The sequence below is a fragment of the Euleptes europaea genome, chromosome 9, assembly GCF_029931775.1.
Source record: "Euleptes europaea isolate rEulEur1 chromosome 9, rEulEur1.hap1, whole genome shotgun sequence".
Classification (NCBI taxonomy): domain Eukaryota; kingdom Metazoa; phylum Chordata; class Lepidosauria; order Squamata; family Sphaerodactylidae; genus Euleptes; species Euleptes europaea.
Window position 1 is genome coordinate 80715716 of NC_079320.1, and position 26080 is coordinate 80741795.

At 40.7% G+C, this 26080-nt stretch overlaps 1 protein-coding gene across 1 annotated transcript in view; it reads left to right on the top strand.

Annotated features, from left to right (window-relative positions):
- ADGRA3 (adhesion G protein-coupled receptor A3) overlaps positions 1–26080 on the top strand; it is a 57448-nt gene that overhangs the window by 17800 nt on the left and 13568 nt on the right. The window contains exons 2-12 of the mRNA XM_056855599.1: positions 98–169; positions 5407–5478; positions 7523–7594; positions 8748–8819; positions 9349–9509; positions 13269–13482; positions 14608–14772; positions 19961–20162; positions 21008–21157; positions 24487–24648; positions 25314–25517. Coding sequence (XP_056711577.1) covers positions 98–169; positions 5407–5478; positions 7523–7594; positions 8748–8819; positions 9349–9509; positions 13269–13482; positions 14608–14772; positions 19961–20162; positions 21008–21157; positions 24487–24648; positions 25314–25517 — 1546 coding nt within the window. The remainder of the gene's footprint in view (positions 1–97; positions 170–5406; positions 5479–7522; positions 7595–8747; positions 8820–9348; positions 9510–13268; positions 13483–14607; positions 14773–19960; positions 20163–21007; positions 21158–24486; positions 24649–25313; positions 25518–26080) is intronic.

Consider the following 26080-nt stretch of genomic DNA (forward strand, 5'->3'; position numbering starts at 1 on the left):
ATAAAGAATAAGTGATAAACCATAGTACCAATGCAGTTTTTTAAAAGAGTTCTTCCTTTGGAATCTCATTTTAATATTTATTTTAAATTTATTACAGGATTCTGAGCAACAATAGGATATCGGAATTGAAGAATGGCTCATTTGCCGGATTAAGCCTCCTTGAACGATTGTAAGTTACCTAATACTACATTTTAATTATTGCAATAAAAAAACCTTACTTTTAAAAAACCATATTCAGTTCAATTTTTTTAAAGCATTGAGATGCTTTGCAGTTGGTGTTGGTATATGTATGTGAATTTATTTCCTGCCATACAAATACATAACTAGTTACTTCATAAAGTAATGGACATAAGCAAGTACAGTATCTCCTAATAATTTGTGAAATGACTTCAGTATTTTTCTGCCTATTCTATGAATATTTTCTTAGAAACACGTAGAGCTTAATTCCAAGTAAATGTTGGTTTGTATGCATATGGTGAAGTTGTTTTTTAGAAGATTCTGCAATTTTTCCCCTTTGGGGTCTCTTTAGTAGTCTTCAGACCTGGTACTCATGATGTAGTAGGAAAAGATAGCAAATGTCATGAGAAAAAATTGGCAGTGTCTTTTGTATTTTGGCTTAGATTGTTGGTAGTTCTGGTTGGGGTTCTCTTGTTATTTCTTAAGCTTATTGCATATTTATTTTCATTTGCTTTTTTCTGTCTGTAGCTGACTGAACAATTAATTGAAATAACCAACTACCACTTGAGCCTATGTTTTTTCATCAGCTTCTGTTGGTGTTAGAATGCTCTTCTAAGTATTTAAATCTTCAAAATTTCTTGAAATATATTTCTTCCAATTTTCTGTTGTAGTTTTCGTCTCTTACAACACTAAACTTCATAAAGTTGAAATTGATATGTCCACATTTTTTTCCATAGAGGCATATTGCTAGATGTTATCACTGTAGATTCCTGGGCTCAGTTTAAATAATAGCCAGGATATAATAAACTACTTACAGCCAACCAAGATCTTGAATATGCTGTTTATGAAACTCTCCTCTCTTTTCAAAAGATATTTCCTGGAGTGAAATAGCAGCTTGCAAGGAAAATATCTAAATCTCGGGTATGCAAAGCTACTTGTGGAATTTTGGATCCAGCTCATTAAATTTTAAAATGTAAGAAATAGATGCCTGAAGCCAAAGACTATAATTTCCCCTTTTATGAAGTGTTTGGTGTATATCCCCCCCCCAAAATGCATAGGTGCCAATAGACCTTTTCATTTCGTTATATGGGATAGTCTTGCATAATCATCTTAAAATGTCTTCTGGATGACTCTTGACAGGCCTGATCCAGGTCTAGGTATGCTCCCAAGAAGCTTTAGATGTCTAGTTAGCTTTCCTATATCAGGTCATTAACCATTAGAAAGAAGCACACTGTTCATACAGCATGTTTGCTTCATTGTGAGTACAGTACCCAAATTAATTCTATTAGAGAATCTTTGCATCCATTTCATCTTTATTAAGTTTAGGAGTCGTACAATCCAACAAGGCAGTGAATTGCCCATAGTGTTTCAAGAATTATTATTAAAATTAGTTGTAATTCAAAACGAAAGTGTTTTAGTAATATTTTTGAATCTTAAACTAATGCTGGAAGAGATTATTCTGAATTATTTGGAGGAAGGCAATAATCTTAATGTAAAAGGCACGATTTGCTTAAAGTCATTGAGGATTGAGTGGTTGTGGGGGGAGTACTTATGGGGTTTGGCGATATGCAGTTGAGTTTCTCTCAAGCTTTCTTCTAGTGGTCAGTTTAAAGGTAGGGGAGAACTAACCTTGACGTCGCTAACTTGCTTCTTCCAAAAAATGAACTTTGCAGCTTGTCCTGGTGAAAAGTGCAGGATTTAGTTGATATATCAAGTAGAGAATGGATGGCGTGAGAAGATGAAGGGAGGCTATGAAATCAGATTTTTCTCCTTCATGTGCAAACAGTGCTTCAATATTAGACATTTTCAATAGGTGAACAGAATGGGAAACTTTAACCGAAGCACTTTCTACCATCTCATTCCTTTTGGCATAATAGGAATCTTGTCTTGAGTGGGGAGGGAGGCTCAGCATGGTGTAGTGGTTAAGAGCACTGGATTCTAATCTGGAGAACTGGGTTTGATTCCCCACTCCACACAAGTGGTAAACTCTAATCTGGTGAACCATATTGGATTCTCCACTCCTCCATGTGAAGCCAGCTGGGTAACCTTGGGCCAGTCACAGCTCTCTCAGAGTCAGCTTTACCTACCTTACAATGTATCTGTTGTGGGGAGGGGAAGGGAAGGAGATTGTAAGCCGGGGTGATTCTCCTTAAAATGGTAGAGAAAATCAGCATATAAAAGCCAACTCTTCTTCTTCCTCTTCTTCCTTCTCCCTTTCTCTCTAATGGATCAGACTACAATTGGCTTCAGCCACTGCCATGATGAGGTGTCTAGACATTTCTTTGTCATCCTTGTTTCCTATGGCCTCGCTTCTTCCAATCCCATTGCCTCTTGGTTTCTTACATGATGTGATGGCACAGGAATTTTTAGTAGCACCGTATTTAACATTTTTAGCCTGATTGTATGTAGAGGATTGCCTTGCTCTCTTTTTTGGGGGCGGGGGGGCTGGTGGTTCTTCTTGTACTTCTTTATCCTCTCCTGTAAAGAAGCCCTTCTCTTTTTAATAACTGCAGAGGTTACCTTGGTAAGCAGATGAACTTTGCCTAATGAGCTGTGAAAGGTCAGGGCTAGCCTAAAGCATTTGTCAAACACTATGATTCAAATAGCTTCTGATCATAAAATAATTTATTTTTAAAAATTATTGCTGAGGGAAACAATTAAGCAACCATTCTAATCCATAGTTTGCTTATTGCCAGTACAGCTGTTTCTTCCTCTTATTTTTCAGGCAGAGTTGTAACCTAAAGTTATGCTGAACTTGCAACATGCTTTATTCATTAAGTATATCATCTGATATACTTTATATGGTAAACTAGAAAGTCTTCCAAGCATCCCACAAATTTAAGTCTCTTCAGCTGATGGCTTTAGTGAAAGCTAACAGTTTAATAAAATAATAGGTAGAGATGGATGCCTGTCTTCTAGGCATTAGATGTCATTTGGTGCAGAACGCTCTGTAGCAGAACTGTTACCAAATACGTTTTCGTATTGGAAAGAACACCAAATTCTGGTTATATTGAATATTATTAAAACTAATATGCCTTCCTCTGGGTGTAGAGCAGGGGTCACTGGGGGAGTGGCGGGGAGGTGGCAGTGAATTTCCTACAATGTGCAGGGGGTTGGACGAGGTGACCCTTGGCGTCCCTTCCAGCTTTTATGTTTCTATGTAATTATTTCAATGGTGCATTCTCTCTGAAAACACTAGTATGACATCAGACTAATGTCTAGCAGCTTATATTTTCTAATAGTTGTAATGTTTAAAATTTATCTAGTGTTTTTAAAGCATTTCCCTTACATTATCTCAGCAATCCCTGCAGTAATTCTGTAGAATTAGTCATTGTTTCAAATGGGGATTTGAGGCAGGCGATGTTTTGCTTAAGGCTACATGCTATGTTCATGGCAAGGGTGACGTTTTAATCAAGGGCTTACTGGTCCACATTTTTTTTTAATCCACAGTGTTTCTGTACAGATATCCTTTTCTCCAGATTCTGTTGTGGTGCGAGTTTCACTTTTTCTGGCCCTTGCCTCCTCTGTTACCACATATAATCGTTCAGTGTTTAGTGTGGATATCTTCCCCCCACCAGCACATACACCCTACCCCGCTTCAGGCAAGCTTTTGATTCCTTAAAACAGGGATGGGGAACTTGTAAAAAGGCAAGAAAATATTGGACAATGATACATAATGAAATTCCAATAATATTGAAAATCAAGTATGTGCTAGATCCAAAAAGTATGTTGTTAAAATTTTTTTGTCAAATAATATGCCAAAAATATATGGTGAACTATTTAAGTATATGGCGACAGTGACAAGAGTGGCTTACACAAGAAAGTGGAAAGCAGATGTAATTGAATGGACAAACAAAGTAGCAGAATATGCAATCATGGCTAAATTAACCTTTTCAGTGCGTAACAGATAAATCTCTGAATCTTATGAATAATGGAAAATATTATAAGTATATAGCAGATAATTAGAAAAAGAAATAGAATGTAAGCAATAAATCTATTATTGTGTGTGTGTGTGTGTGTGTGTGTGTGTGTGTAAAGTGCCGTCAAGTCGCAGCCAACTTATGGCAACCCCTTTCAGGGCTTTCATGGCAAGAGACTAACAGAGGTGGTTTGCCAGTGCCTTCCTCTAATCTATTATTAGATATGCAAATATAATCAGAAAGTAAAAAGTGGTAAGTCAAAAAAGGTGATAATTGGATTGTAATCGAAGTAAGTTCTAATATAATCTAACAATTAGTATGTGTATGTATGTACAGTTTGAAAAATAATTGTAATAATTAAAAAAACACAGCAGAACAGTGGACTTTAACACATGGATTGGGGAATCCTTGTAGAACTGCCAGCGCACAAGCAGACAGCAAGGATGCTTTTCCTCATCCTGCTGATAGGAGTCACACAAGAGCAAGGTGTGGTCACTTGGGCAAAGTTCAGAGACCCCCCTCCCCACAAAAGCTCATCCTTGCCCATTCTCTTCTCCTGGTCTGACCCCCCACACACACCGACCACCACCACACAGTCCACGAATGTTTTAATTGTAGTTGCAGTAAAGAGCTCTCCTCTCCACTGATGAAGCCAGAACTCTTGCTCCTCTTCTTATCACATAACTCTAACGTCACAGTACTTTCTGTGAAGTACTAGATGGGCTCCATGCCTGGGCTCCATCTGGGCATTAAAGGTGAGTACCAGGTCTGGAAGGGTTTATTTATTTATTTATTTTTAACTTTTCTAGCCCACTCTCCCAGGCCAAGGCCATGCTCAGGGCAGGTTACAACAATAAAAACCCAGTCACATATGCATATGTCTCATTAAAACGTTTAAAACAATAAAATACAACAAAGTTACAAAACATTGAACCCCTAGGTGGTGCACAAATCTTACAGCACCTGTTGTGCCAAACAGGCAGACAGGCCAACCCCCCCACCCCCAGCATAGTTGTTGTGTGTGTATGTGTGTCTCCAGGGAACATGCTTGAGGCAGCTTACAAAATAAAACTTAACATTGCTGTGATAAAGAATTGCTGATTGACTTGAAACAGACCACCATGATAGTAAACCTAGACTTCTAGCCAGCTGAGAAACGTAGTGGTTTTCATTTTATGAAGAAAAGTTTTAGAAGCAGATCATTCTCTCTCCCACTCCTGAATATTACAAACAAGTTCTGATCAGCTTGAAAATTCAATCTTGTGGTTTGCTTTTCTCTAATAAATCTTTTCACTTTTTTTTTAAACAGGGACCTTAAGAACAATCTCATCAGTGCTATAGACCCCGGAGCTTTCATAGGACTTCCATCTTTAAAAAGATTGTAAGTAATTACATTTGCTATCATCGAGTTAAGTGAATTGTAAGTAGGTAGTGTAGGTTCTGGTCTGAACTAAAGCTCTGGTGATCTTTAAAAAAAAAAACCTTTAAGCCATAGGCATGAGGCCTCCTGTCATGCAGTGTCCTGTTGCAGTTACTTAAATCTGTTTTGTGCCCTTTATGAAAACTGTACAAATCTGCAGAAGAAACTAACAGAGGCAACTAAAACAATAAAGATAGGACATTAGTTTTATCAAGAAGAGTTAAAGGGATTGTGGCTCTTTCAGCCGTAGCAGGTTTGTTCCGATGTTACTTGGCAAGTGTTTCCCTACATGGAAGGAACATGCGTTTGCCTTCTGAACTTCTCTTCTACCCTCACCCCTACCCATGGCTTCATATATGTCAAGAACAATGATATCTTAAAGATTGCTTTCTTCTGAACATACTGAATAGCACCAAGCCAGGTGGGAAATGAATGGCACAGCATTAAAGTCATCTGACTATTGTATTTGTGCAAGCAGTGGTTGCTGGGAGTGTGAGCAGCTGAGCTTCCCATAAGACAGTTGCCTGATTCTTTCCCAGTATGCCCTCATCAATGTTTGCTGCGCTAGTAGAATAACGTGGAGGTTAAAGTTTCCTAGAGGGGTCATAGGCCAAAGGCAGAAGTTTAGTGAACAGGTTAGGCCCTTTGCTGGGAATTCAGCACTCACTAATTGTTTAGTAACAACCATTTCCAAATAAAAGAAAGCCCTTAAGAAAACTGTGGTCATCCAATTAGTACAGTCCTTCAGCGGCTCATGCTGTCTGCTTGAACCAATAAAGTGGTCAACCACTTAAATCGTTTTGCTATTGTGTTCTTAAGCACTTACCATATTTACTCAAAGGAAAACGTCTTGAGTATAAGACAACTCCCCTAAAGAAAGAGAAAGCTATACATAAAACAGGTGAACATTGATTTAAGACATACACCCCAAAACTGGAGGGTCGGCCAGCCAGCCAGAGATTTTATCCTCCAGCCCACCTCTGTCTCCCCCATCTCTCTTCCTCCTAGCTGCAAGCTCCTGGGGGTTCCCTTGTCACAACCATCTTTCCCCTCTGACATTGCCTCTCTTTTGGCCCAATTGTTCCCAGTCAGAAAACACCAGTCAGCGTGACACAGCTGCTGGAGGGGGGGCACTCCTTCCTGTCTCCCTCTGTCCCAAGACTTGATCATTCATGGGTTGCTTCCATCCCTCCCCTCTGCTGACAGAGAGGCTAGCCTCTTTCTCCCTCCACACTTTCTGGCCAAGCCAGAAATCATGAAGAAGCGCCTCCGCGGCACTTCCAGCCATCCAACCAAGCTATTCGCCCTCTTGCCCTTCTCTACAGGTGTTCCAGAAATGGCAGGCTGGCCCTAGATCAGCCAGGTTGTAGGGGTGGCAACCTCCCTCCCCCCCCCCCCCCGCAGCAGGCCCTGCCGGTTGTAGAAAGAGGACAAATTTAAATAAATGTGTATCCTGTGTTTAAGAAGAAGAGTTGGTTTTTATACCCCAGTTTTCTCTGCCTAAGGAGTCTCAAACCGGCTTACAATCACCTTCCTTTCCTCTCCCCACAACAGACACCTTTTGAGGTAGGTGGGGCAGAGAGAGTATGAAGAGAACTGTGACTAGCTCAAGGTCACCCAGCAGGCTTCATGTGGAGGCGTGGGGAATCAAACCCAGTTCTCCAGATTGGAGTCAGCCACTGTTAACCACTACACCACACTGGCTCTCCAGACAACCCTCTCCCTAAAGCCCCCCCCCCCAAAAAGTGTAAAAAACGTGTATTTGAGTAAATTTGGTATCTGAGAATAGATTCCCACCAGAATCTCTGGGAGTCAGGGTAAGTAGTCAGCTCATTACAATCACCATATCAAAGTTTAACTGATCTTATGAGAACATGTAAGTGGTTCAGTCAAAACCCTTTCATCATCTTTGACACTACCTGTATTGTTGGCAATCATTTGGCTATCAGAAAAAGTAGCATTTGGGAAAGGTACCTATCTTTTCTGTTCTGCTTCCTTTGGGCAGAGACTTGACGAACAATCGAATAGGATGCCTGAACACTGATATGTTTAGAGGACTGACAAATCTCATTAGATTGTAAGTATCACTCTGCTAAATGTAACTTCTGGCGCATCTACCCAGCAGGCCTTTTCCCCCTTCTTTTATAGGGACTCCTTTGCTAACTGGGTTCCCAGGCAACCCGTTGTTCTAAAAATGCCGTTCAGACAAAAAAATAGGGGATTAGGAGGGGAAATCTTGATGATATTGGAAATTGATTAGTCATCTTTCCTGAAGGGGACCCACCAATGTGTAGGTTTTTTACAACGCAATGCCATGCTGAGTCACTTGCCTAACCCCATTATTTTTAGTCTAATTTTTATTGCACTGTTAAATACTCTTCAGTAGGTGGTAATGCTTCATTTAATTGCCTTCACTTGAGTGTCCAACACTCTCTCCTTGCCCCCCATCCTTTTCTGCAGCCACCTTATGCTTCTTTGCAAATGAGTCTTGAGTGTATTTTTGTCTCTCCCCCCCCCCCCTTTTTTAAAAGTTTGCTGCTTTCTCCATTTTTATTGTTGGGCCAGGATTGGAAAGAGAAACTGAGATTGACTAGAGCAGGGGTGTCGAACATAAGGCCCATAGGCTGGATCCAGCCACTTAAGAGCTTTTATGCGGCCTGCTGAAGTAGCCACCCCCCACTCTCAATCTGGGCTGGCAAGGCATGGCCCAGCCCAACCGAGTGTCATATATGTCATATCCGGCCCTTGTAACAAATGAGTTCGTCACCCCTGGACTAGACCCATTTCCTTGTCTTTCCCAGCCTTCTTTAATAATTTTGAGGTGCCCTTTATGACCAGATTCACACTGGTGCTTGATGCAGTATGGACTTCTGCTATAAAATCCTTAGCCTACGTAACTTGTATGTAGCAAAGTGTGGCATTTACAGAAAAATTACATTATTCTGGACTTTTGCCCTTTCTCTGTTAACAGAAGCTTGAACAAATAGTGCCACCTTATTTTTGGTTTGTTTATTTTTATGCAAAATGGAAATAAGCTGTTGGGGTGTGGCAGTGAACTGAACGAGAGCCCCAGTTCTTTACAATTCTATCCAAGGTGCTGGACTTAGTGTAAAACATCAAGCTCCATAATGTGACTTCAGCAATGCGGATTTCCCCATTTCTGAGAAGTCAGAATTGCTTGTATCTGGTTTTTAATGTTTCCTTTCTTTCCTTTTAAAACATTTTCCTAGAAATCTTTCAGGAAACCTGTTTTCGTCACTTGCACAAGGAACATTTGATTATCTTACTTCGCTAAAGTCTTTGTAAGTAAAAATCTCTTGAGGTAGAAAGTGTAACTATGTTTCAGCAGGTTTTTGAGGTTAAAATCAAATGCAATACATAACCAAATTAAGTTTCATTTCATTTTATTTGAAAGCAATGTTTCAATAGGCATTCTAGCTTCTGTAGTAAAATCTAAAAGTCCTTATCAGTGAGATAAAGCATATATTAACTTCAGACTAATAAATAACCAGACGACTCATCCGGTTGTTTGAAAGAAGTAAGAATAGCCTCCATGTAACCAAATTGGTAAGCTTGTGTAAATTCCAAGGCAGCTGGTTCTCTCTAAGGCCATTAGAATTCTGTGAATTATTATTTCAGATATGCATGCATAATTGGGCTGGTAAAACATTTGATGGACATGTGCTGAAATAACATAACAAAACAGCATAATGTGGCTATCAATTTTTCAAATATTTCAAAACAACTCAGCTGTATACCCAAAATTCCTCCCAGATTTATTTGAGACTACATGTTTAAAAAAGAATCCACCTGTTCTTTGATATGTTTCAGAGAATTTCAGACTGATTATCTTCTATGTGATTGTAATATGTTGTGGATGCAGCAGTGGCTACAGGACCGAAATATAACAGTACGCGAGACCCGATGTGCTTTTCCCAAGTTGCTACAGGCTCAACTCATTGTGAGTGTGAAGCAGGAGCTTCTGACATGTGGTAAGAGAATTACAGTTTAGAGTTTTGGAATCTCTGAGGCATGTGTTCTTGTGCACGACACAACACGCATATTTATTCTCTTCTTTCCTCTTGATTTGATGTTTTTGCACTGGATCTCACAATTAAGATCAGCCACACTGCTAACTTTGGAAGGAAGAAATTTTTTGAGCTTCATTAGAGATGTGAAATTTTTGGAAATTTTGAAACTGCTGGTGGGGTGGGGGACTTTTTCCCAAGAAAAAACAGAAATTTGGGGGGGAACTGAAATATATGCAATACTTATAGTCCTATTAAACCTAAATTAATTTTACTGTTTTAGCATAATATGCATAATTTATATATAAAGTGGCAATATATAAAACGGCAATATTTGACATATTTGTGGAATTTCAAAGTTATAAATGCTGTAGTTTTTTGCAAGCAAAATAATAAATATGCCCAATACTTGAGAGAAAACTGCAAGCTCATGCGCCCTAAGGTACATTTGCTGCCTGGTTAGAGAGAGTTCAATTCTCAGAGATTTTCGCTCAGGCTTTCATGTAGTTTCTGCCCCACCTCTTTCTGATCTTTTTGCTCCCTCCTGCAAAGTAGGGCAATAAGCTACTTGTTACCCAGTCTGTGGGTAAATGTGTCACAGTGGTTTATGGGAGAGGTGAAAAGATCAAACACATCAGGACAAAAGTCAACAGAAGGCATGCAACAGTTGAAAAGCAATGAGAGTCCTCCACACTCCCTTCATAAAGTTTAGGTATCCTAGGTGCAGAAATGCATTTTGGATTTTAGAACAGTATATGTCTACAGCATACCCCATCTAGTCTTTAAAACCATTTCACTCATTTGAAAAGAAGTATTTTATAGGAGGTTTTTTTATACTCCCAAAATTTCCATCAGAAAAATTGTGGGGGAGGCCTTGGACCCCCCCTCCTCATTTTTTTTGTTTTTCTTGGGCCTGAACATCTCTAGGTTTCATGGGCAGCTGTAGTTCTTTTAGGTAAAGGTCCCCTTTGCAAGCACCGGGTCATTCCTGACCCATGGGGTGACGTCACATCCCGACATTTACTAGGCAGACTTTTTGTTTTACGGGGTGGTTTGCCAGTACCTTCCCCAGTCATCTTCCCTTTACCCCCAGCAAGCTGGGTACTCATTTGACTGACCTTGGAAGGATGGAAGGCTGAGTCAACCTTGAGCCAGCTACCTGAAACCAACTTCCGTCGGGATCGAACTCAGGTCGTGAGCAGAGCTTTTGACTGCAGTACTGCAGCTTACCACTCTGCGCCACGGGGCTCTTTTAACTGAATACTATTTGAGTTTTTGGATTTTTTTGAACTGACACCAAAGCCTAAATTTCCTTTTACTAAAAATGGAAACTTAATTAAACCTCAGCTTTTAAAAAAGCAGCATAGCATGTCTTTACACCATCCTTCCAAACAGAGCAATGCAGGGGAAAGATAATAAAGAATTTCCGCTGGTGGAGGAGTGGCGATCTTGCCTGATTCTCCTCCTCACAAGCCTCTGTCCCATGAGGCTTTGTCCAATCAGGTTCTCCAATCCCCAGCATAGCCTTTTGGGAATCAAAAGGGGGCAGACGGGGAGTTATCTGCTTCGACAGGCAGAACATTGATAGGCTAAGAACCATAATTTGCAGCATTATATTTTGGAAGCTGTGTGATATCAGAACACATAATTTACTGAAAGTTTGAGTCGCTAGTAGCTTGCAGTTTGAACATGCTTAATTTTTAAAATTAAGACCAGAAGTGACTAATAATTGCCTTCAAGGCACGTCCGATATTACAACAAAGCCGTAATATATCTTCTGAATAGGCGCATCCGTATACATCTTATCTGCTTTTATAAGTTGCTGTTCAGAAAAGCGGAGAACTATTGATAAACAGATTTCTTGTGTTAGTAACATGGTATGTTAAAAGCATGATTGTTGAAATTGCTTTAAAGTTTATGGAAGCATTTAAGAATTACATACATGTTCCTGTTTGTTGCTTATCAATGAGAGGATTTTGGATCTGTGCTAGCTTAGTAATTCTTCAGTAAGGGCAGGTTTAGTAAAGTTCCATTTTCCAATAGGATCTACCCTTGTGGATCTGGCAGTATAGGTACAATAAGTCACTTGTTTTATCATTGTCTGTTATTTAAGGCTGATAAACTGAGACCGGTTGAATCATTTGATAATGGAAAGAAAGCACTCACCCTTCCTGACATTTTTTTAAAATAACAAATAAATTGCAGATGGCAAAGATTGCAGAATTTATATATATATATATATATTAGCTGTCTATTTTAAAGAATAAGGTGAATATATTAAATATAAAGGATAGGACATTTTGGAGGATATTGATTCATAGGGTCGCCATGAGTCGGAAACAACTTGACGGCACTTAACACACACACACACACACACACACACACACACACACACACACACTAAGTATTAAATATTTTGGCCATTGTGCTTTAGTGTGGTCCTGCGTAAGACCTATTGGTCATATGAGCAGAATCATTAAAGTAAAATAATTCTTGAGTGCCAGTGGATCCCAGTTGTATCTGTTGAGGGAGGGGGAGAGATGTAGCACCAGAAGGTAAGGCAGGAGGAAGGAGTTGGCAGATGCATGGGCAGAGCCACAATTACATTTGTAGCAGTGGGTCCCCAAAAAGTGTGGAAATTGCTGAGCTTGCCAGTAGCATGGACACAGAATTTTTGAAAAACAAATTTCTGCGCTAATATAAGATGGAAATCGCTACAAAAGTTAGCTTATTTGGCTTTAATCCACAATACAGTTTTATTCGTGCCAGTACTGATGACACTGGTGGCATATGTTGCATATATGTAAATAAGAGTACAGTTCAGTCCAGTTTTATTGCATAGGGCCAGAGGCAGTTACAAAAAACAAAACAGTAAAGATCCGTATGACAGTCATTAATAAAATTAATGTCCAGATCAGAGTTATCTTGGGCTTATCTAACATGAGATAAACAACAAGCTAGTCGTGCCAGAAATCTACTCTGTGGTACGTACATAAGAGAGAACGATCATTTTTCTTCCCTGCAGTACTAGATGTTGGGATTTTCTACTGAAGTGGATTGTCAGTAGGTTCACGAGTGACAAAAAGAAGGGCTTTGTCACAAAATACATAATCTGAGAATTCTCTAGCATACGCTGTAATGATGATGACTAACATGAAAATGTTTTTGTTTTTTTTAAAGGATTCTTCAAATTCTTGGAAAATAGCTTTACTAAAGGTGATAGAACATCCATGTACAGGAACAGGATATCTTCAAATACTCAATGCTTAGGGACAAATGATAGGACATCTCACTGGATATTGTTGGGGGCAAGGGCTAGACTGTAATGTGCTATAGATGGCAAGTCACATTTTAGGTTCTTAAATGTTGCTGTGCATGAGGTACTTGGTAACCTGGTTCTCATAATACAAGTAAACAAATATTGTGGACCAGCTATGGCCACAGTGAATACATGCAAGTGGAATGTTTTGAAAGGGAGAGCAAGAATTGATATAAACTCTTCACACACAACTGACATGTATTTTGAAGTTTGGTATTATAAACAGAGTACAGACTTTTTCATAGGAAGCATTTCAGATGGTGTGCTCACCTGATTCTGCTTGTGGTTACGTAAAATTTCAGTATAAGAATTTTCAAATTCACATGCAGTAATACTAGAAATGTATCCTGATACAAAAACTGTTAATGGTGGGGGTTTTGTTTGTTTGTTTCAATGGAATACAGAGCCACCTCTGGAGTTACCATCTTTCTACATGACCCCCTCTCACCGTCAGGTTGTATTTGAAGGAGATATTCTGCCTTTCCAGTGTATGGCTTCGTATATTGATCAGGACATGCAGATTCTGTGGTATCAGGATGGAAAGATAGTAGAAACTGATGAATCCCAGGGCATTTTTGTTGAAAAGAATATGATTCATAACTGCTCGCTCATTGCAAGGTAAGTGTTTTGTGGGCAGCTTCCTCCAGTTTCTTTGGATCACGTCGTTAAATATCTATGAATGGAAATTCACAAGTTGGTAGGATGCAGATGAAGGTAGTAGGATTACATCCATGGCTCCATCCCTTGCACATTCAGTATAATCTGCGAGCAAAAGCATATGCGCATATGTTCTGTTTGTGCAATTGGGCTCCCCATTTTTGAGGGCTTTCATTCAGACACACATGTCTGTTTGTGTAGAGGTGCCTCCTCTCACAAGTTCAGTCACATGTATTTGGGAGCACTCCTGTTCCCCACCCCACCCGCCACTTTAACCTTTCCTGGGTAGCTGTGTGTCAGTACTCTGGCTGTTTTGGCACATGAGCGATTTCACTTTTCTGTGTGATGTGACCTAGGGAAAACACCTTTCCTGCTCTAAAGTGTACTTAAAGCAGAAATGAGTTCCTCACTATTTGTGTAATACTTTCTTCCTGGAGGATAGAAGCATGCAGCGCTGCATCTCCAACGGTATACAGTTTTCCCCATAATTTGGCCCTTTACATTCATTTTCTGCCTTAAGTGGCACTGCGCTAGTCACATTTTGGGGTGGAAGATGACTGAACTCAGTATTTTATGCAATATTTATTTAAAATATATACCCACTCAATATGGGGATTAGGATGGGATGGGGTATACAGATTTTATTCAATACCTATGCTCTGGGAAGAGATCTCTTCCCCCTCACACACACACACAGTGGCTTGGATCCAGCAATACACAAATGGCAACATTAATGTGTTTAGCACAGTTCTGCTTGTGCAAGGCCTTGTAACACCTAGTGTTTTCCTCCCAGTATATTACAGTGCCCATGAATTGGTTGCGCAAGATGTTGTGCGAGGAGAAAAGCAAATGGGAGTACTATAAATTTGACATAGCACAAGCAGCTGTTCCGATCTTTTTCTTGCATTTCCGTTTGTACGCAAGTGATTTTTTTTGTGCTGGATCTCAGCCCTTTGTTTAGTTTTGATCATTTTTAAGTATTCCCTTATCAGGCTGAGTAAACTGGCTTTCTGAACAGAATTGACCCTTTAAAAATGCTTTCCTGCAGTGTTTGAATGTTGGTCTTTCCTCTTACCTTAATTTTAGTGCCCTGACCATATCAAATATTCAAGCAGGATCTACAGGCAACTGGGGTTGCCATGTGCAGACCAAACGTGGGAATAACTCAAGGACCGTTGACATCGTCGTATTGGACAGCTCTGCACAATACTGCCCACCAGAAAGAGTTGTCAACAATAAAGGTGACTTCAGGTTGGTGATGACAGCTCTGGAAGCGGTTGTGGTGGCTACTCTTATGCATTGCTTTTGAGCTCAAGTGTTAGTCTGTTCTGTTATCCTTTAAGTTATCCTTAATTTCATTACAGACAAAAATGTAGAGTCAGTGTCCTTTAATAAACCAGCTTGCTGGCAGAAAGCTGACCCACTCATTCTGCTTAAAATTGCCTGCTAAAGAACAAAGTCCTTAAAATTGCCTTTAATTTTCTAACAGTTTGAAGAGTAGTGTTTACTAAAATTTGCGCCAAGTAGCCATGATTTAACAAGAACACTGAGTGAATTTAAATTTTAATTTTAAGGATATAATTGTCCTCGGAAGAATTTTGCTGTTTTTACAGTTACTAATTGTATATTACTGTACACAATTGTATTCAAGAGCTGAGTACAATAGACATGCAACTGCCATTCATATCCCTTTTTTCTTGTGCTGAACTATCAGTAGTAAATACACCTTTCTCTTTTATATTGCCAACATTTCTCTTCATTTTGTACTTTATTTCTTTTTTCCCCACCATCTTTTCCTTTCTGAACTCTTTGCCAGTCACTCTAACAGTATATTACCTCTGGAGGTGACAGTTACAGTAATTAGATTATCTGAATGCGAAGTAACTCCTTTTCTTACTTGGGTCTGTTTTACTTTCTAGTAGTTGACATGAACATACACATTTGTCTGTTACATTAGTTGATGTTGGTTAGCATCCTTTTCTCTCTTTCTCCTCCTTCCTTCAGTTCAGAGATTCGTTACTTAAGGTGATTTTCAGCATGGATATCATTTCTTTGAGATCTGTGTTCAGATCACAACATTTTACTGAATGTAGCCTTTGGGTTGTAAGTTGCATTAAAAAAACTGGTTTTGAAAACAAGGTGAAACTAGATGTTGCTAAATTTCAGGTTTATACTGAGTCAGATGAATGGTCTAACCCAATAGTGTGTCTTCAGACTGGCAGCAGTTTTCTGAGGTCTCAGGTGCAAAGACTTTCCTCAGACCTGTTGACCTAATATCCTTTCAGTGGGAAATGGCAAGGATTGAACCTGGAACCTTTGTTTGCATATAGCCATTGAGCCATGGTCCCCCCACCCCAGCAAATGGCCATTGCAGAGAAATACATAAATGGACTTGGCTCATACTTGTTCCTAGCCTGCCTCACTCACATTTGTGAGACATTGTTGACCATGATTGCTCTTTAAGTATCTGAAGGGCTGTCACTTAGAGGAGGGCAGGGAGCTGTTCCTGTTGGCAACAGAGGATAGGACTTGCAATAATGGGTATAAATTACCCATTACCAGCTGGACATTAGGGGAAAGTTTTTTTACAGTAACAGTAGTTCAGCATGGGAATGGCTGCCTAGGGAGGTGGTGAGCTCCCCCTCACTGGCAGTCTTCAGGCAGCAGCTGGATGAACACTTGTCAGGGGTGCTTTAGGCTGATCCTGCATTGAGCCCCTGCCTGGACTAGTTGGCCTGAATGGCCCCTTCCAACTGTTCTATGAAAAAGACAATAAAAGGCCCAGCTTCCTTCCACTGCATAAGTGTATGTGCCAGGAGGCCATTTTTATTTGTCATGGGTAGTCAGCTGATCTCTTCAAATCTCAGAAGCTAAGCAGGGCCAACCCCTGGCAAGTATTTGGATGGATATCCAAGAAATACCAGGGTCATGACACAGAGCAAACCACCTCTGAACGTCTCTTGCCCCGAAAACCCCACCAGGGGTCGCCATAACTCAGATATGACTTGATGGCAAAAAAAAAGGTCAGCTGAGTGGTTACTTACAAGTCAGAAATGGGATTTATCATCACTTGGAGATGTTCATGGGCTCTTAATAGACACGTTGCCTTGACTCTTTGTACAGTAAAGCCTGGGTCCAAAGAAATATGTGAATGATTTTGCACACTCATTTGAAGCTTTATACCCTTTGTTGCTCCAAATGCTTTTTAATTTGTCTTTGGGATTGCAACTAGAGATAGAATCAAATGGCAAATAGGTTTGCCCTTCAAGTTTTCCCTACCATAATGACCTCTACTGCTTATTGATTATTTAACATAATGAGATTTTGTCCCACTGAAATTTCTTTCAAGGAAACACAGTTTCCAGAATCATCAACTTTAGCAAGAGGTTCACTAGAGTTCGCTGCAACTGACTTCTCTGTCTGTAGTCTAAAAGGGCAGTAACTCAGAGTTATTTTTCACCTTTTGAGGCTATGTACAGAAATCAAGTTGTGAATTATGAAGGAAATAATTCTGAACCAGATGGCTGTAAATGTACCTAGGAACATTTTCTTTTATTCCTGCTTTGGCTGGATGGAGCTTAGTGGAAGTGCCTGTTTTGCTTCTGCTTAGAAGCCATTTGATATTGAAGGGATAGAACTCTTTGCCAGGAAGAAAATGATAAATTCGGGCAAAGAAAGTAGTTTGTGTACATAAGGCATACTTCATTTTTGCTTGATCGTCCTTTGAAATTTCATATATAGCGCAATATTTACTCAGCAGTATGCTTTTTTTACATCTACATATTCTGTGCATCTTACGCAAATGCATCTTTTTATTACTTGCCATAGCAAAATGTAAAATAGCAAGCAAATTCTGGGGGAAAACTACTCCGCTTTCTTCTAGCAAATCTTTTCTTTGGGAACTTTTGAAAATAATTAAAACCCTTAAAGGCAACACGCCCTATCCTTTATATCCCCCAGCGATGGTATTTGATGGGGTACAATACCTCTGAACGTGGAAGTTTGATTTTCGTTACCCCAGGTAACAGCCATTGATAGACCTACCTACTGTGAATTCATTTAATCCATTTTTAAAACCATATAAACCATGGCATCACAGTCTTGTATCAGCAGATGTATTTTTGTTTTATTTTTCCTAAATCAGTTTCATTGGATGAGAGGATGGAACATTTCTCTCAGTTCTGCTTCAAATCTTTTATAACTTGATAAATTTGAGAGCCAGTGTGGTGTAGTGGTTAAGAGCGGCGGACTCTAATCTGGTGAACTGGGTTGGTTTCCCCCCCTCCTTCACATGAAGCCTGCTGGGTAACCTTGGGCTAGTCACAGTTCTTTCCGAACACACTCTACCCCACCTACCTCACAAGGTGCCTGTTACGGGGAGAGGAAGGGAAGGCGATTGTAAACTGGTTTGAGACTCCTTAAAGGTAGAGAAAAGCGGGGTATAAAAAACCAACTCTTATTCTTTCTTGAACATCTATCTTTCCCTGAGACTTTTATAATGTATACGGTTCCAAAGGCTTTTAGCTTTCTCTTGTGGAAAAAGTAGAATATACTCTTAGGAGTATCTTTACAACACTTTTCATGTTTACAACCAAAATGATTGCCATGCAGGAGGGGGGCAATTAACCGTCCCCCCATGAGTACCCTAATGAAAATCTATTAATCTCCCTGAAAACTACATAAAGCCCCAATAGAGAGGGAAAGAGTACTAATATTTTTCCTATCATTTCTCCCTGCTGGGGCTTAAAGCATACTGGGATACAGAAGGAGCATTTTCAACTGGGGGATATGGCATGTGTGGAAGTTCTCCCCCTGCTTTCCTTAGCACCCTAATCCAGACACCATATTTCTCTGCCGCCACCGCTACCATCTTACTTCTTTTAGAGCCAAATGATGCAGGGAGATGTGATCATAGATAGATTTTTTTAAAGACTGTAACTTACTGTTATCTCTGTTATACGTTGGGGGGGTACCCTGTAAAAATGTGAGAGAAAAGATAAGGTGTGCCCCTGGCATGTTCAGTTCATTTAATTATTTCTGTGGCAGCAGATGGGGGGAGGGGAGAGAGGGGAAAGCTGAGGAGGTTTCAGGGCATGAAGGATATGCTCCTGGTCAGCAGTCAGTAGAGTAACATTACCTGACTGGCTTCTGTTGACTCTTTACCAAAGCCTGGAATTAATCTTCAAAGTCTGTTTACATCAGGATTGCTCCCTGTTTCTTCTGTTTTCTGCCTTACATGGAACTTGTATGTTCCAGTTATGGCCAGGAAGACATATGATTAACTGTTAAATCTGCAATACACACTCCATGTTCCATTTTAAGACTGCAAATGGCTCCTTCATTGAGCCATGAAGTGTCTTTTCCCCCCTACCTGCCCCTACTTCACACACACCCTTTTTTGGTATTGGACATCCTGATCAGAGGTCTGAGGGACTCAAAAGTTTACTCACTATTTTGCAATACTTTGGTTGGTCCTAGTAAAATGCTTTTTAGTGTGGGGTGTGTGGGGGAGGGTGGAGGAGATAGGTATATTGCCCTGACCAGTCACAGCTGGAGAATCATTTTATCAAGGGGTAAGTGGGCTTGAGGCCCCATACCCCACTCTGTTTTGCCCCCAATGTAATAAATGGGCTAAACTTCCACACTACTTTGGTTTCTGGTTTTTGACAAGATTGGCATTTTGACAAAATGAGATCGCTTAGGGAGCTTGGGGGGTGGGTGGCGAGGCAGACATTCTAACTAATAGCCATGAATACGCCTTTCCTCCATGAATATGTCCACTCCCCTCTTAAAGCCCTCCAAGCTGGCAGCCATCACCACATCCTGGGGCAGGGAGTTCCACAGTTAAACTATGCGTTGTGTGAAAAAATACTTCCTTTTATCTGTTTAGAATCTCTCACCCTCCAGTTTTAGCAGATGGCCCCGTGTTCTAGTATTATGGGAGAGGGAGAAAAACTTCTCCCTGTCCACTCTCTCCAAACCATGCATAATTTTATAGACCTTTATCATGTCTCCCCTGGTTGGCCACTGTGTGAACAGACTGGTGGACTTGATGGGCCTTTGTCTGATCCAGCATGGCTTTCTTATGTTCTTACGATGTGATTTCTAAGTAAAAAAGGTTTTGGAGTTAATCCCACAAAAAATATTTTTTTCCCTTTGTGTGTAACACGTGTCTTTTTCCCCAAAAGTTTGCAAAATTGTGAGCAAGTCTAAACAATGTTATGCTGCTCTGGGTAGTATAGTAAGACTCTTCAGCATTTTCATGCTTCCTGAATTTTAAATGTTGGAAGACGTGCCAAGGTGACCTTTTCCATAGGTCACAGATACTTAGTTCTGAAGTGTCTCGTATTTGGTTCTGTAGACCTTAATTCCGCTATTTACTGATTTTTTTTCACACTTGCCATGTAAATTTGTCTAATCTTTCCCCTTAACTCTCTAGGTGGCCTCGAACGTTGGCAGGCATCACCGCATACCTGCTGTGCACTCGTTACTCAGCTGGCAGTGGAATATATACTGGCAACTCTCAAGATGAGAAGAGAGCTTGGCGTAGATGTAACAGGGGAGGGTTCTGGGCTGAAGAGGATTACTCTCGGTGCCAGTATGCTAATGATGCCACTAGAGTCCTGTACATGTTCAATCAGGTAATTCACAATTTCCCCCCCAATTTTTTCATGTTCAGTGAAATGATTGATAAAATAACTGTTGAAAGCTTTCGTGCTAACTTAAATGTTGGCCATTTGAAGGATTCTGTTGGGATCCAGAGAGCCCCATATGTATTTCCAAGTCACTTTTGTGTTCCCTTGGTGGCATTGCTCATTTTGACTTCCACTGCAGCTTCTCAAAGTGCATTTCTTCCAAAAGCTCTTTGACCTTCAAGAATGCTCTTCAGGAAGACAGGGATCCCCTTCCCACTGCAGATCCCCACATTGTACCCCCCATGTGGTTACAGAGGTTTCCTGTTCACCAGGAGCCCTTTTTGGGGACTTGGGGAGGCTTCAGGTAGGGAAAAGATAGGAAGCACAGTCCTTCTGAATCCCACCCATTGTATTGTTGAAGGCTTTCACAGTCAGAGTTCATTGGTTCTTGTAGGTTATCCGGGCTGTGTAACCGTGGTCTTGGTATTTTCTTTCCTGACGTTTCGCCAGCAGCTGTGGCAGGCATCTTCAGAGGAGTAACACTGAAGGACAGAGACACTGTCCTTCAGTGTTACTCCTCTGAAGATGCCTGCCACAGCTGCTGGCGAAACGTCAGGAAACAAAATACCAAGACCATGGTTACACAGCCCGGATAACCTACAAGAACCCACCCATTGTATTTATAGTAGGCTGATCTATGATGGTAACAAATAAAGATTGAGATTGAATTTATAGTAGGACCAGATTAATCAACCAACTTTAAAGTTCTGTATGACCTTTCTTATATGGCTGAATCCAATTTGATCTGTTTTGGTTGTGTACTTTTAACCAGTATTTTGTGCTTTGAACAGATGCCCCTCAACCTTACCAATGCTGTGGCTACAGCGCGGCAGCTGTTAGCTTATACCGTGGAAGCAGCAAACTTTTCTGACAAGATGGATGTTATTTTTGTGGCTGAAATGATAGAAAAATTTGGGAGATTTGCTGAGAAGTACAAAGAGGTAATTTTATAGTACAGAGGGCTTTTTTTTTTTGGAAGAACAATAAACCCTTTTCCCCCCTCACTAAAACTAAACTACACCATCAATTAGTTAATAAAACATTTTCTTTGAAATCTTTAACACTTACACAGAGGCAGCTAAATTAAAAAGTGCTTGTCAAATAGCTTTTAAGAGTCAACGTCTGCCTGTGGGAAGAAGCATTCCATTTTCTCGTTGAGCATTATTGATCTTCCCATTTAGACGTGTTGGAGACTACAGCCTACGAAGACTGCAATCAAATTAAAAGAACCCTAGTTACTAATTTTAAAAGCACCAGGAATATTTTTTAATTATAGAGGCAATTCCACAGTGGATTTTTGAAATAATCAAAGTAGTTCATTAAGTGGCTGTTTTAATTTGACCTAAAATGTGTGGAGGCTATGGGTTACAGGATGATTTATTGATTTATAAGGGTGTTTTCCCTGTTGTGATGTATGGGGTCTAGATCAGAGGTGTCGAACTCAATTGTTACGTGGACTGGATATGACATAAATGCCACTTGGACGGAGCAAGCCATGCCTCGACAGCCCAGATCAAGAGGTGGGTGGTGGTGGCTGCCTTGGCTGGCCAGCAGGCCGGATAAAAGCTCTCAAGGGGTCGAATCCGGCCCGCGGGCCTTATGTTTGACACCCCTGGTCTAGATTGACACAGACTGACATTGTTCTGTCACTGCTTGAAGGCAGTAAGAGCTATGAAAGTGCTAGACAGGAATTCATGAGCACCGTTTGCCATAGGAGTGTAAGTGTGGTAATAGGGCAGTGCACTTTTCACATTACTGAGTGAAGCCTCTTTTTAGTGATGTCTTGCATTGGCGAGCCATAAACGTGCCCTAGCTTTCTAGTTAGTGTGAATGTTCAACATATTAAATAGGCTATAGTCAACTGAAAGAAAAGATGAATGGATTGCTCTAGCTGAGAGAATCTCTTCTGAAAATCGACAGGGAACAGAGGCATACCACTGTTTAGGATTATGAATTCTCCAAGTGCTGCTTACTTTATATGGCAAATACGTTTGTGGGTCATAAATATATAAAACCACAAAGGCAAAATACTGACTCCTGATGGGCTGTGTTGTGTTGGTGTATTCCGCCGAGTGGCTTTGGAAGCCGAGTTGCCATTCACAGTTTACTGTATCTGTGTCTGAGCTATGCTGACAAACTGTGGCTGAAACTTAATTCTAGCCAGAGTAAACACAATTGTCCCTGATGTGTGCAGACGGCCTCTTTTTCGGTTGCTTTTGAATTCTGCCTTTTTTCTGTGGAACTTAAGGTGGTTTTCGTCCTGATCTGGGCCAGTCTTGATTGGCTTCAGCATGGTTGTTACAACATATCCTTGCAGGCCCACCCACTGATAGGTGGTCTGTAATTGATCACATTTGAATGTACATCATTGTATATTGCCTCTACTTCCTGCATTTCACAGCCTTTAGTGGGGTCCTGCTGTTGACGTTTTTTTCCTTCATACCTCATACGATGTCAGCCAAGTGAGGACCCGCTATATGCATCTGATGAAGTGGGCTGTAGTCCATCAAAGTTTATGCTAGAATAAAATCTGGTCAGGCTCTAAAGTGTCACCTGTTTATTAATATAGTTTTTCTGCTGATCTCTTTTGGAATTCCTGGTAACGTTGAAGGCACTGAAAAAATATTATGATTTTGGAACTGGGAGTAAAAATTGAAATTGATTTTATTGACATTGAACCCATCTGCCCATTCCACGGAATAACTAGGGTGGCATGCAATTCATGGAAAACTATTGTCGAAGGCTTTCACGGTCAGAGTTCATTGGTTCTTGTAGGTTATCCGGGCTGTGTGACCGTGGTCTTGGTATTTTCTTTCCTGACGTTTCGCCAGCAGCTGTGGCAGGCATCTTCAGAGGAGTGGGGTCCTGAAGGACAGTGTCTCTCAGTGTCAAGTGTGTAGGAAGAGTAATATATAGTCAGAAAGGGGTAGGGTTTGAGCTGAATCATTGTCCTGCAAAAAGTATCAAAGGTAATGTGCTAATCATTGTCCTGTAAGTATCAAGATAATGTGCTAATGAGGGTGTGGTATGTTAATATGGAACCATTGTATCCTGAAGCAATCTGTTAATGTGTGAATCCAAAGCTAATCTGCATGGCTATTGTGGACTGTAGTCTTTGTTAGTCTGGAGGTTTTCAGGACAGGAAGCCAAGCCTTATTCATTCTTAAACTCTCTTCTTTTCTGTTAAAGTTGTGCTGATGTTTATGAATTTCAATGGCTTCTCTGTGCAATCTGACAAAATAGTTGGTAAAATTGTCCAGTCTTTCAGTGTCTTGGAATAAGACCCTGTGTCCTGTTTGTGTCAGTCCATGTTGAGCCACTGCTGATTTCTCAGGTTGGCCAAGTCTGCAGTATCTTTCATGTTCTTTTATCCTTGTTTGTATGCTGCGTTTTGTGGTCCCGACGTCGGAGCATACAAACAAGGATAACATACAAACAACGCATACAAACAACCAATTTTTGGTTGTACCTGTCTGAACACAAATTTTGTTTGCATCCTTGTGATTTTCAGCAAATCTGGGCTGTGTAAAAGAGTATTACAGAAATTATCAGGAGTCACCAGATGTCTCATCTTAGAATATAAGCATCTCTTCATCACAAGGCCGTTGTAAATTTGGTGTAGACAGGTCAATCAGGACTTCACCGAAGAGACAAAAAAAATGGGTTTTTTTTTGTAATGGGTGAAGTCTACCTATTATATATATTATTTTCCTTCCTTAGTTCATGTCAGAATTGAAATGGACAGAAATTACCACAACTTCGGTTGGGAATAACATTACATTGGAGCAGCAATCTGTTCTCAAATACATGCAGTGAACTGCATCTGAAGGACTAACCATGGGCATGACAGCTTCTATATGTACAGAGAGAACAAAATCTATATGCGTATGAAATACCCACAAAGAAATGAAACTAAAACATTGCCATTTAAATAGAACTAGAAGTACCAGAGAAATCAATGTATTAGATATGCATAGTGCGTATATCATAATGTTGGATGCGAATGGAGAGTTACTTCAAACCGAAGCTTAATTTTGATTGTTCTTTAGTGTTTGTAAGGTTACCCTATGAGCCAAAACACTAGTATATGTAAAAAGGGGAATGGGAACCATGTATCAAGCTCCCTGGGGGATGTGCATTAGATTAAACATACAGTTTAAAGTAAATAATATTACCTGATTATTGTGATTTTGCAGTGGGGAGATGGAACAAAATGTTACTTTAAAATGCTTGTGCTTCAGACACACTTGATCTCTGTCTCCTGCACTAGCTTGGTGATGTGATGGTTGACATTGCAAGTAACATCATGCTGGCCGATGAGCACATTTTGTGGATGGCACAAAGAGAAGCAAAAGCTTGTACTAGAATCGTTCAGTGCCTACAGAGGATTGCTACGTACCGGTTGGCAAATGGTGCTCAGGTTTATTCAACGGTAGGTAATGGCATGCTTTGTTGGTATTCTTTTAATTCAGGTATAGGCATTGCTTTATTTCAGCAGTAGGAGGAGGAGTTTTTAGTAGGAGGAGTTTTAAATGAGAAAAACATTATTTTGGGATCAGAATATTTGAATTTTGAAAATAAATTTGTGTTCTGGTCCGTCAGTGTAACAATTCCTTAAGAGAGTTTTATAGTATCAGTAATGGCTTCGTGGCCCGGGCTAGCCCAATCTCATCAGATCTCTGAAGCAAAGCAGGGTCAGCCCTAGTAAGTACTTGGATGGGAGACCACCAAGGAATTCTAGGGTCGCTATGCAGAGGCAGGCAATGGCAAACCTCCGCTGTAAGTCCCTTGCCTTGAGAACCTCTTAAGGGGTCACCATGAGTCAGCTGTAACTTGACAGCACTTTCCACACATGCAGTGGCTTCTACACTCCTACACATGATGCCATCTGGGTGACCTTGGGCTAGTCACAGCTCTCTTAGAGCTCTCTCAGCCCCACCTACCTCACAGGGTGTCTGTTGTGGGGAGGGAAAGGGAAGGTGATTGTCAGCCGGTTTGATTCTTCTTTAAGTGGTAGAGAAAGTCGGCATATAAAAACCAACTCTTCTTCTTCATTGTATACAGAACAAAGCGGGTTTTTGTTTTTGATTTCTACAGTATTCTCCCAACATTGCTGTGGAAGCCTATGTCATCAAGGGCTCCAGCTTCACTGGGATGACCTGCACCGTCTTCCAGAAGATGGCTGCCACAGACCGCACGGGACTGCCTGACTATGGGCGAAGAGATGTGGATGGAAATCTGGATAAGCAGCTGGGCTTCAAGTGCAATGTCTCCAATACGTTATCAAGCCTGGCACTCAAGGTTAGACCTGGGGTGGGAGGTTATGCCACTGCCTAGACCATGGTGTTTCATAGTGCTGGGGTGGGCCATTGTGAATGAACCACCTGTGCAAAAAAATCCCTCAGATTTTTAAAAGGAAGGCTAAACGGGACCCTTCCTGTTGCATGCTCATGGCCCATTCCCTGAGTGTGATCCCTCAAAATAACTCCCTCAAAAACTGAACTACATCAAAGGGTTGATGGGGGGGGGTTAAATGGAAGATAGGAGCTGTGTGCCCTACCCTGTGCCACTTGGAGAAAGGCAGGCGGGAAAAAATTTGATCACTAGATTGGTGGTGATAGTAGAGCATCTACACTATCTTTGCGCCTTTTGTTCAAGGAGCTCAAGGTTTCTTTCATGGTTCTTCCCTCTTCCAATTTATCCTCGGAACAACTCTCAGAGGGTGGCAGATCCAGGCTGCCCAGCAAGCTGCATGACTCGAATGGGGATTCAATCCTGAGCCTCCAAGGCTTAGCCTGAGAAACTACAGTAGTGATATTATACAACTCTGGCTCTTAAGTAGTACAAATGGTGTGCTGGGCGCT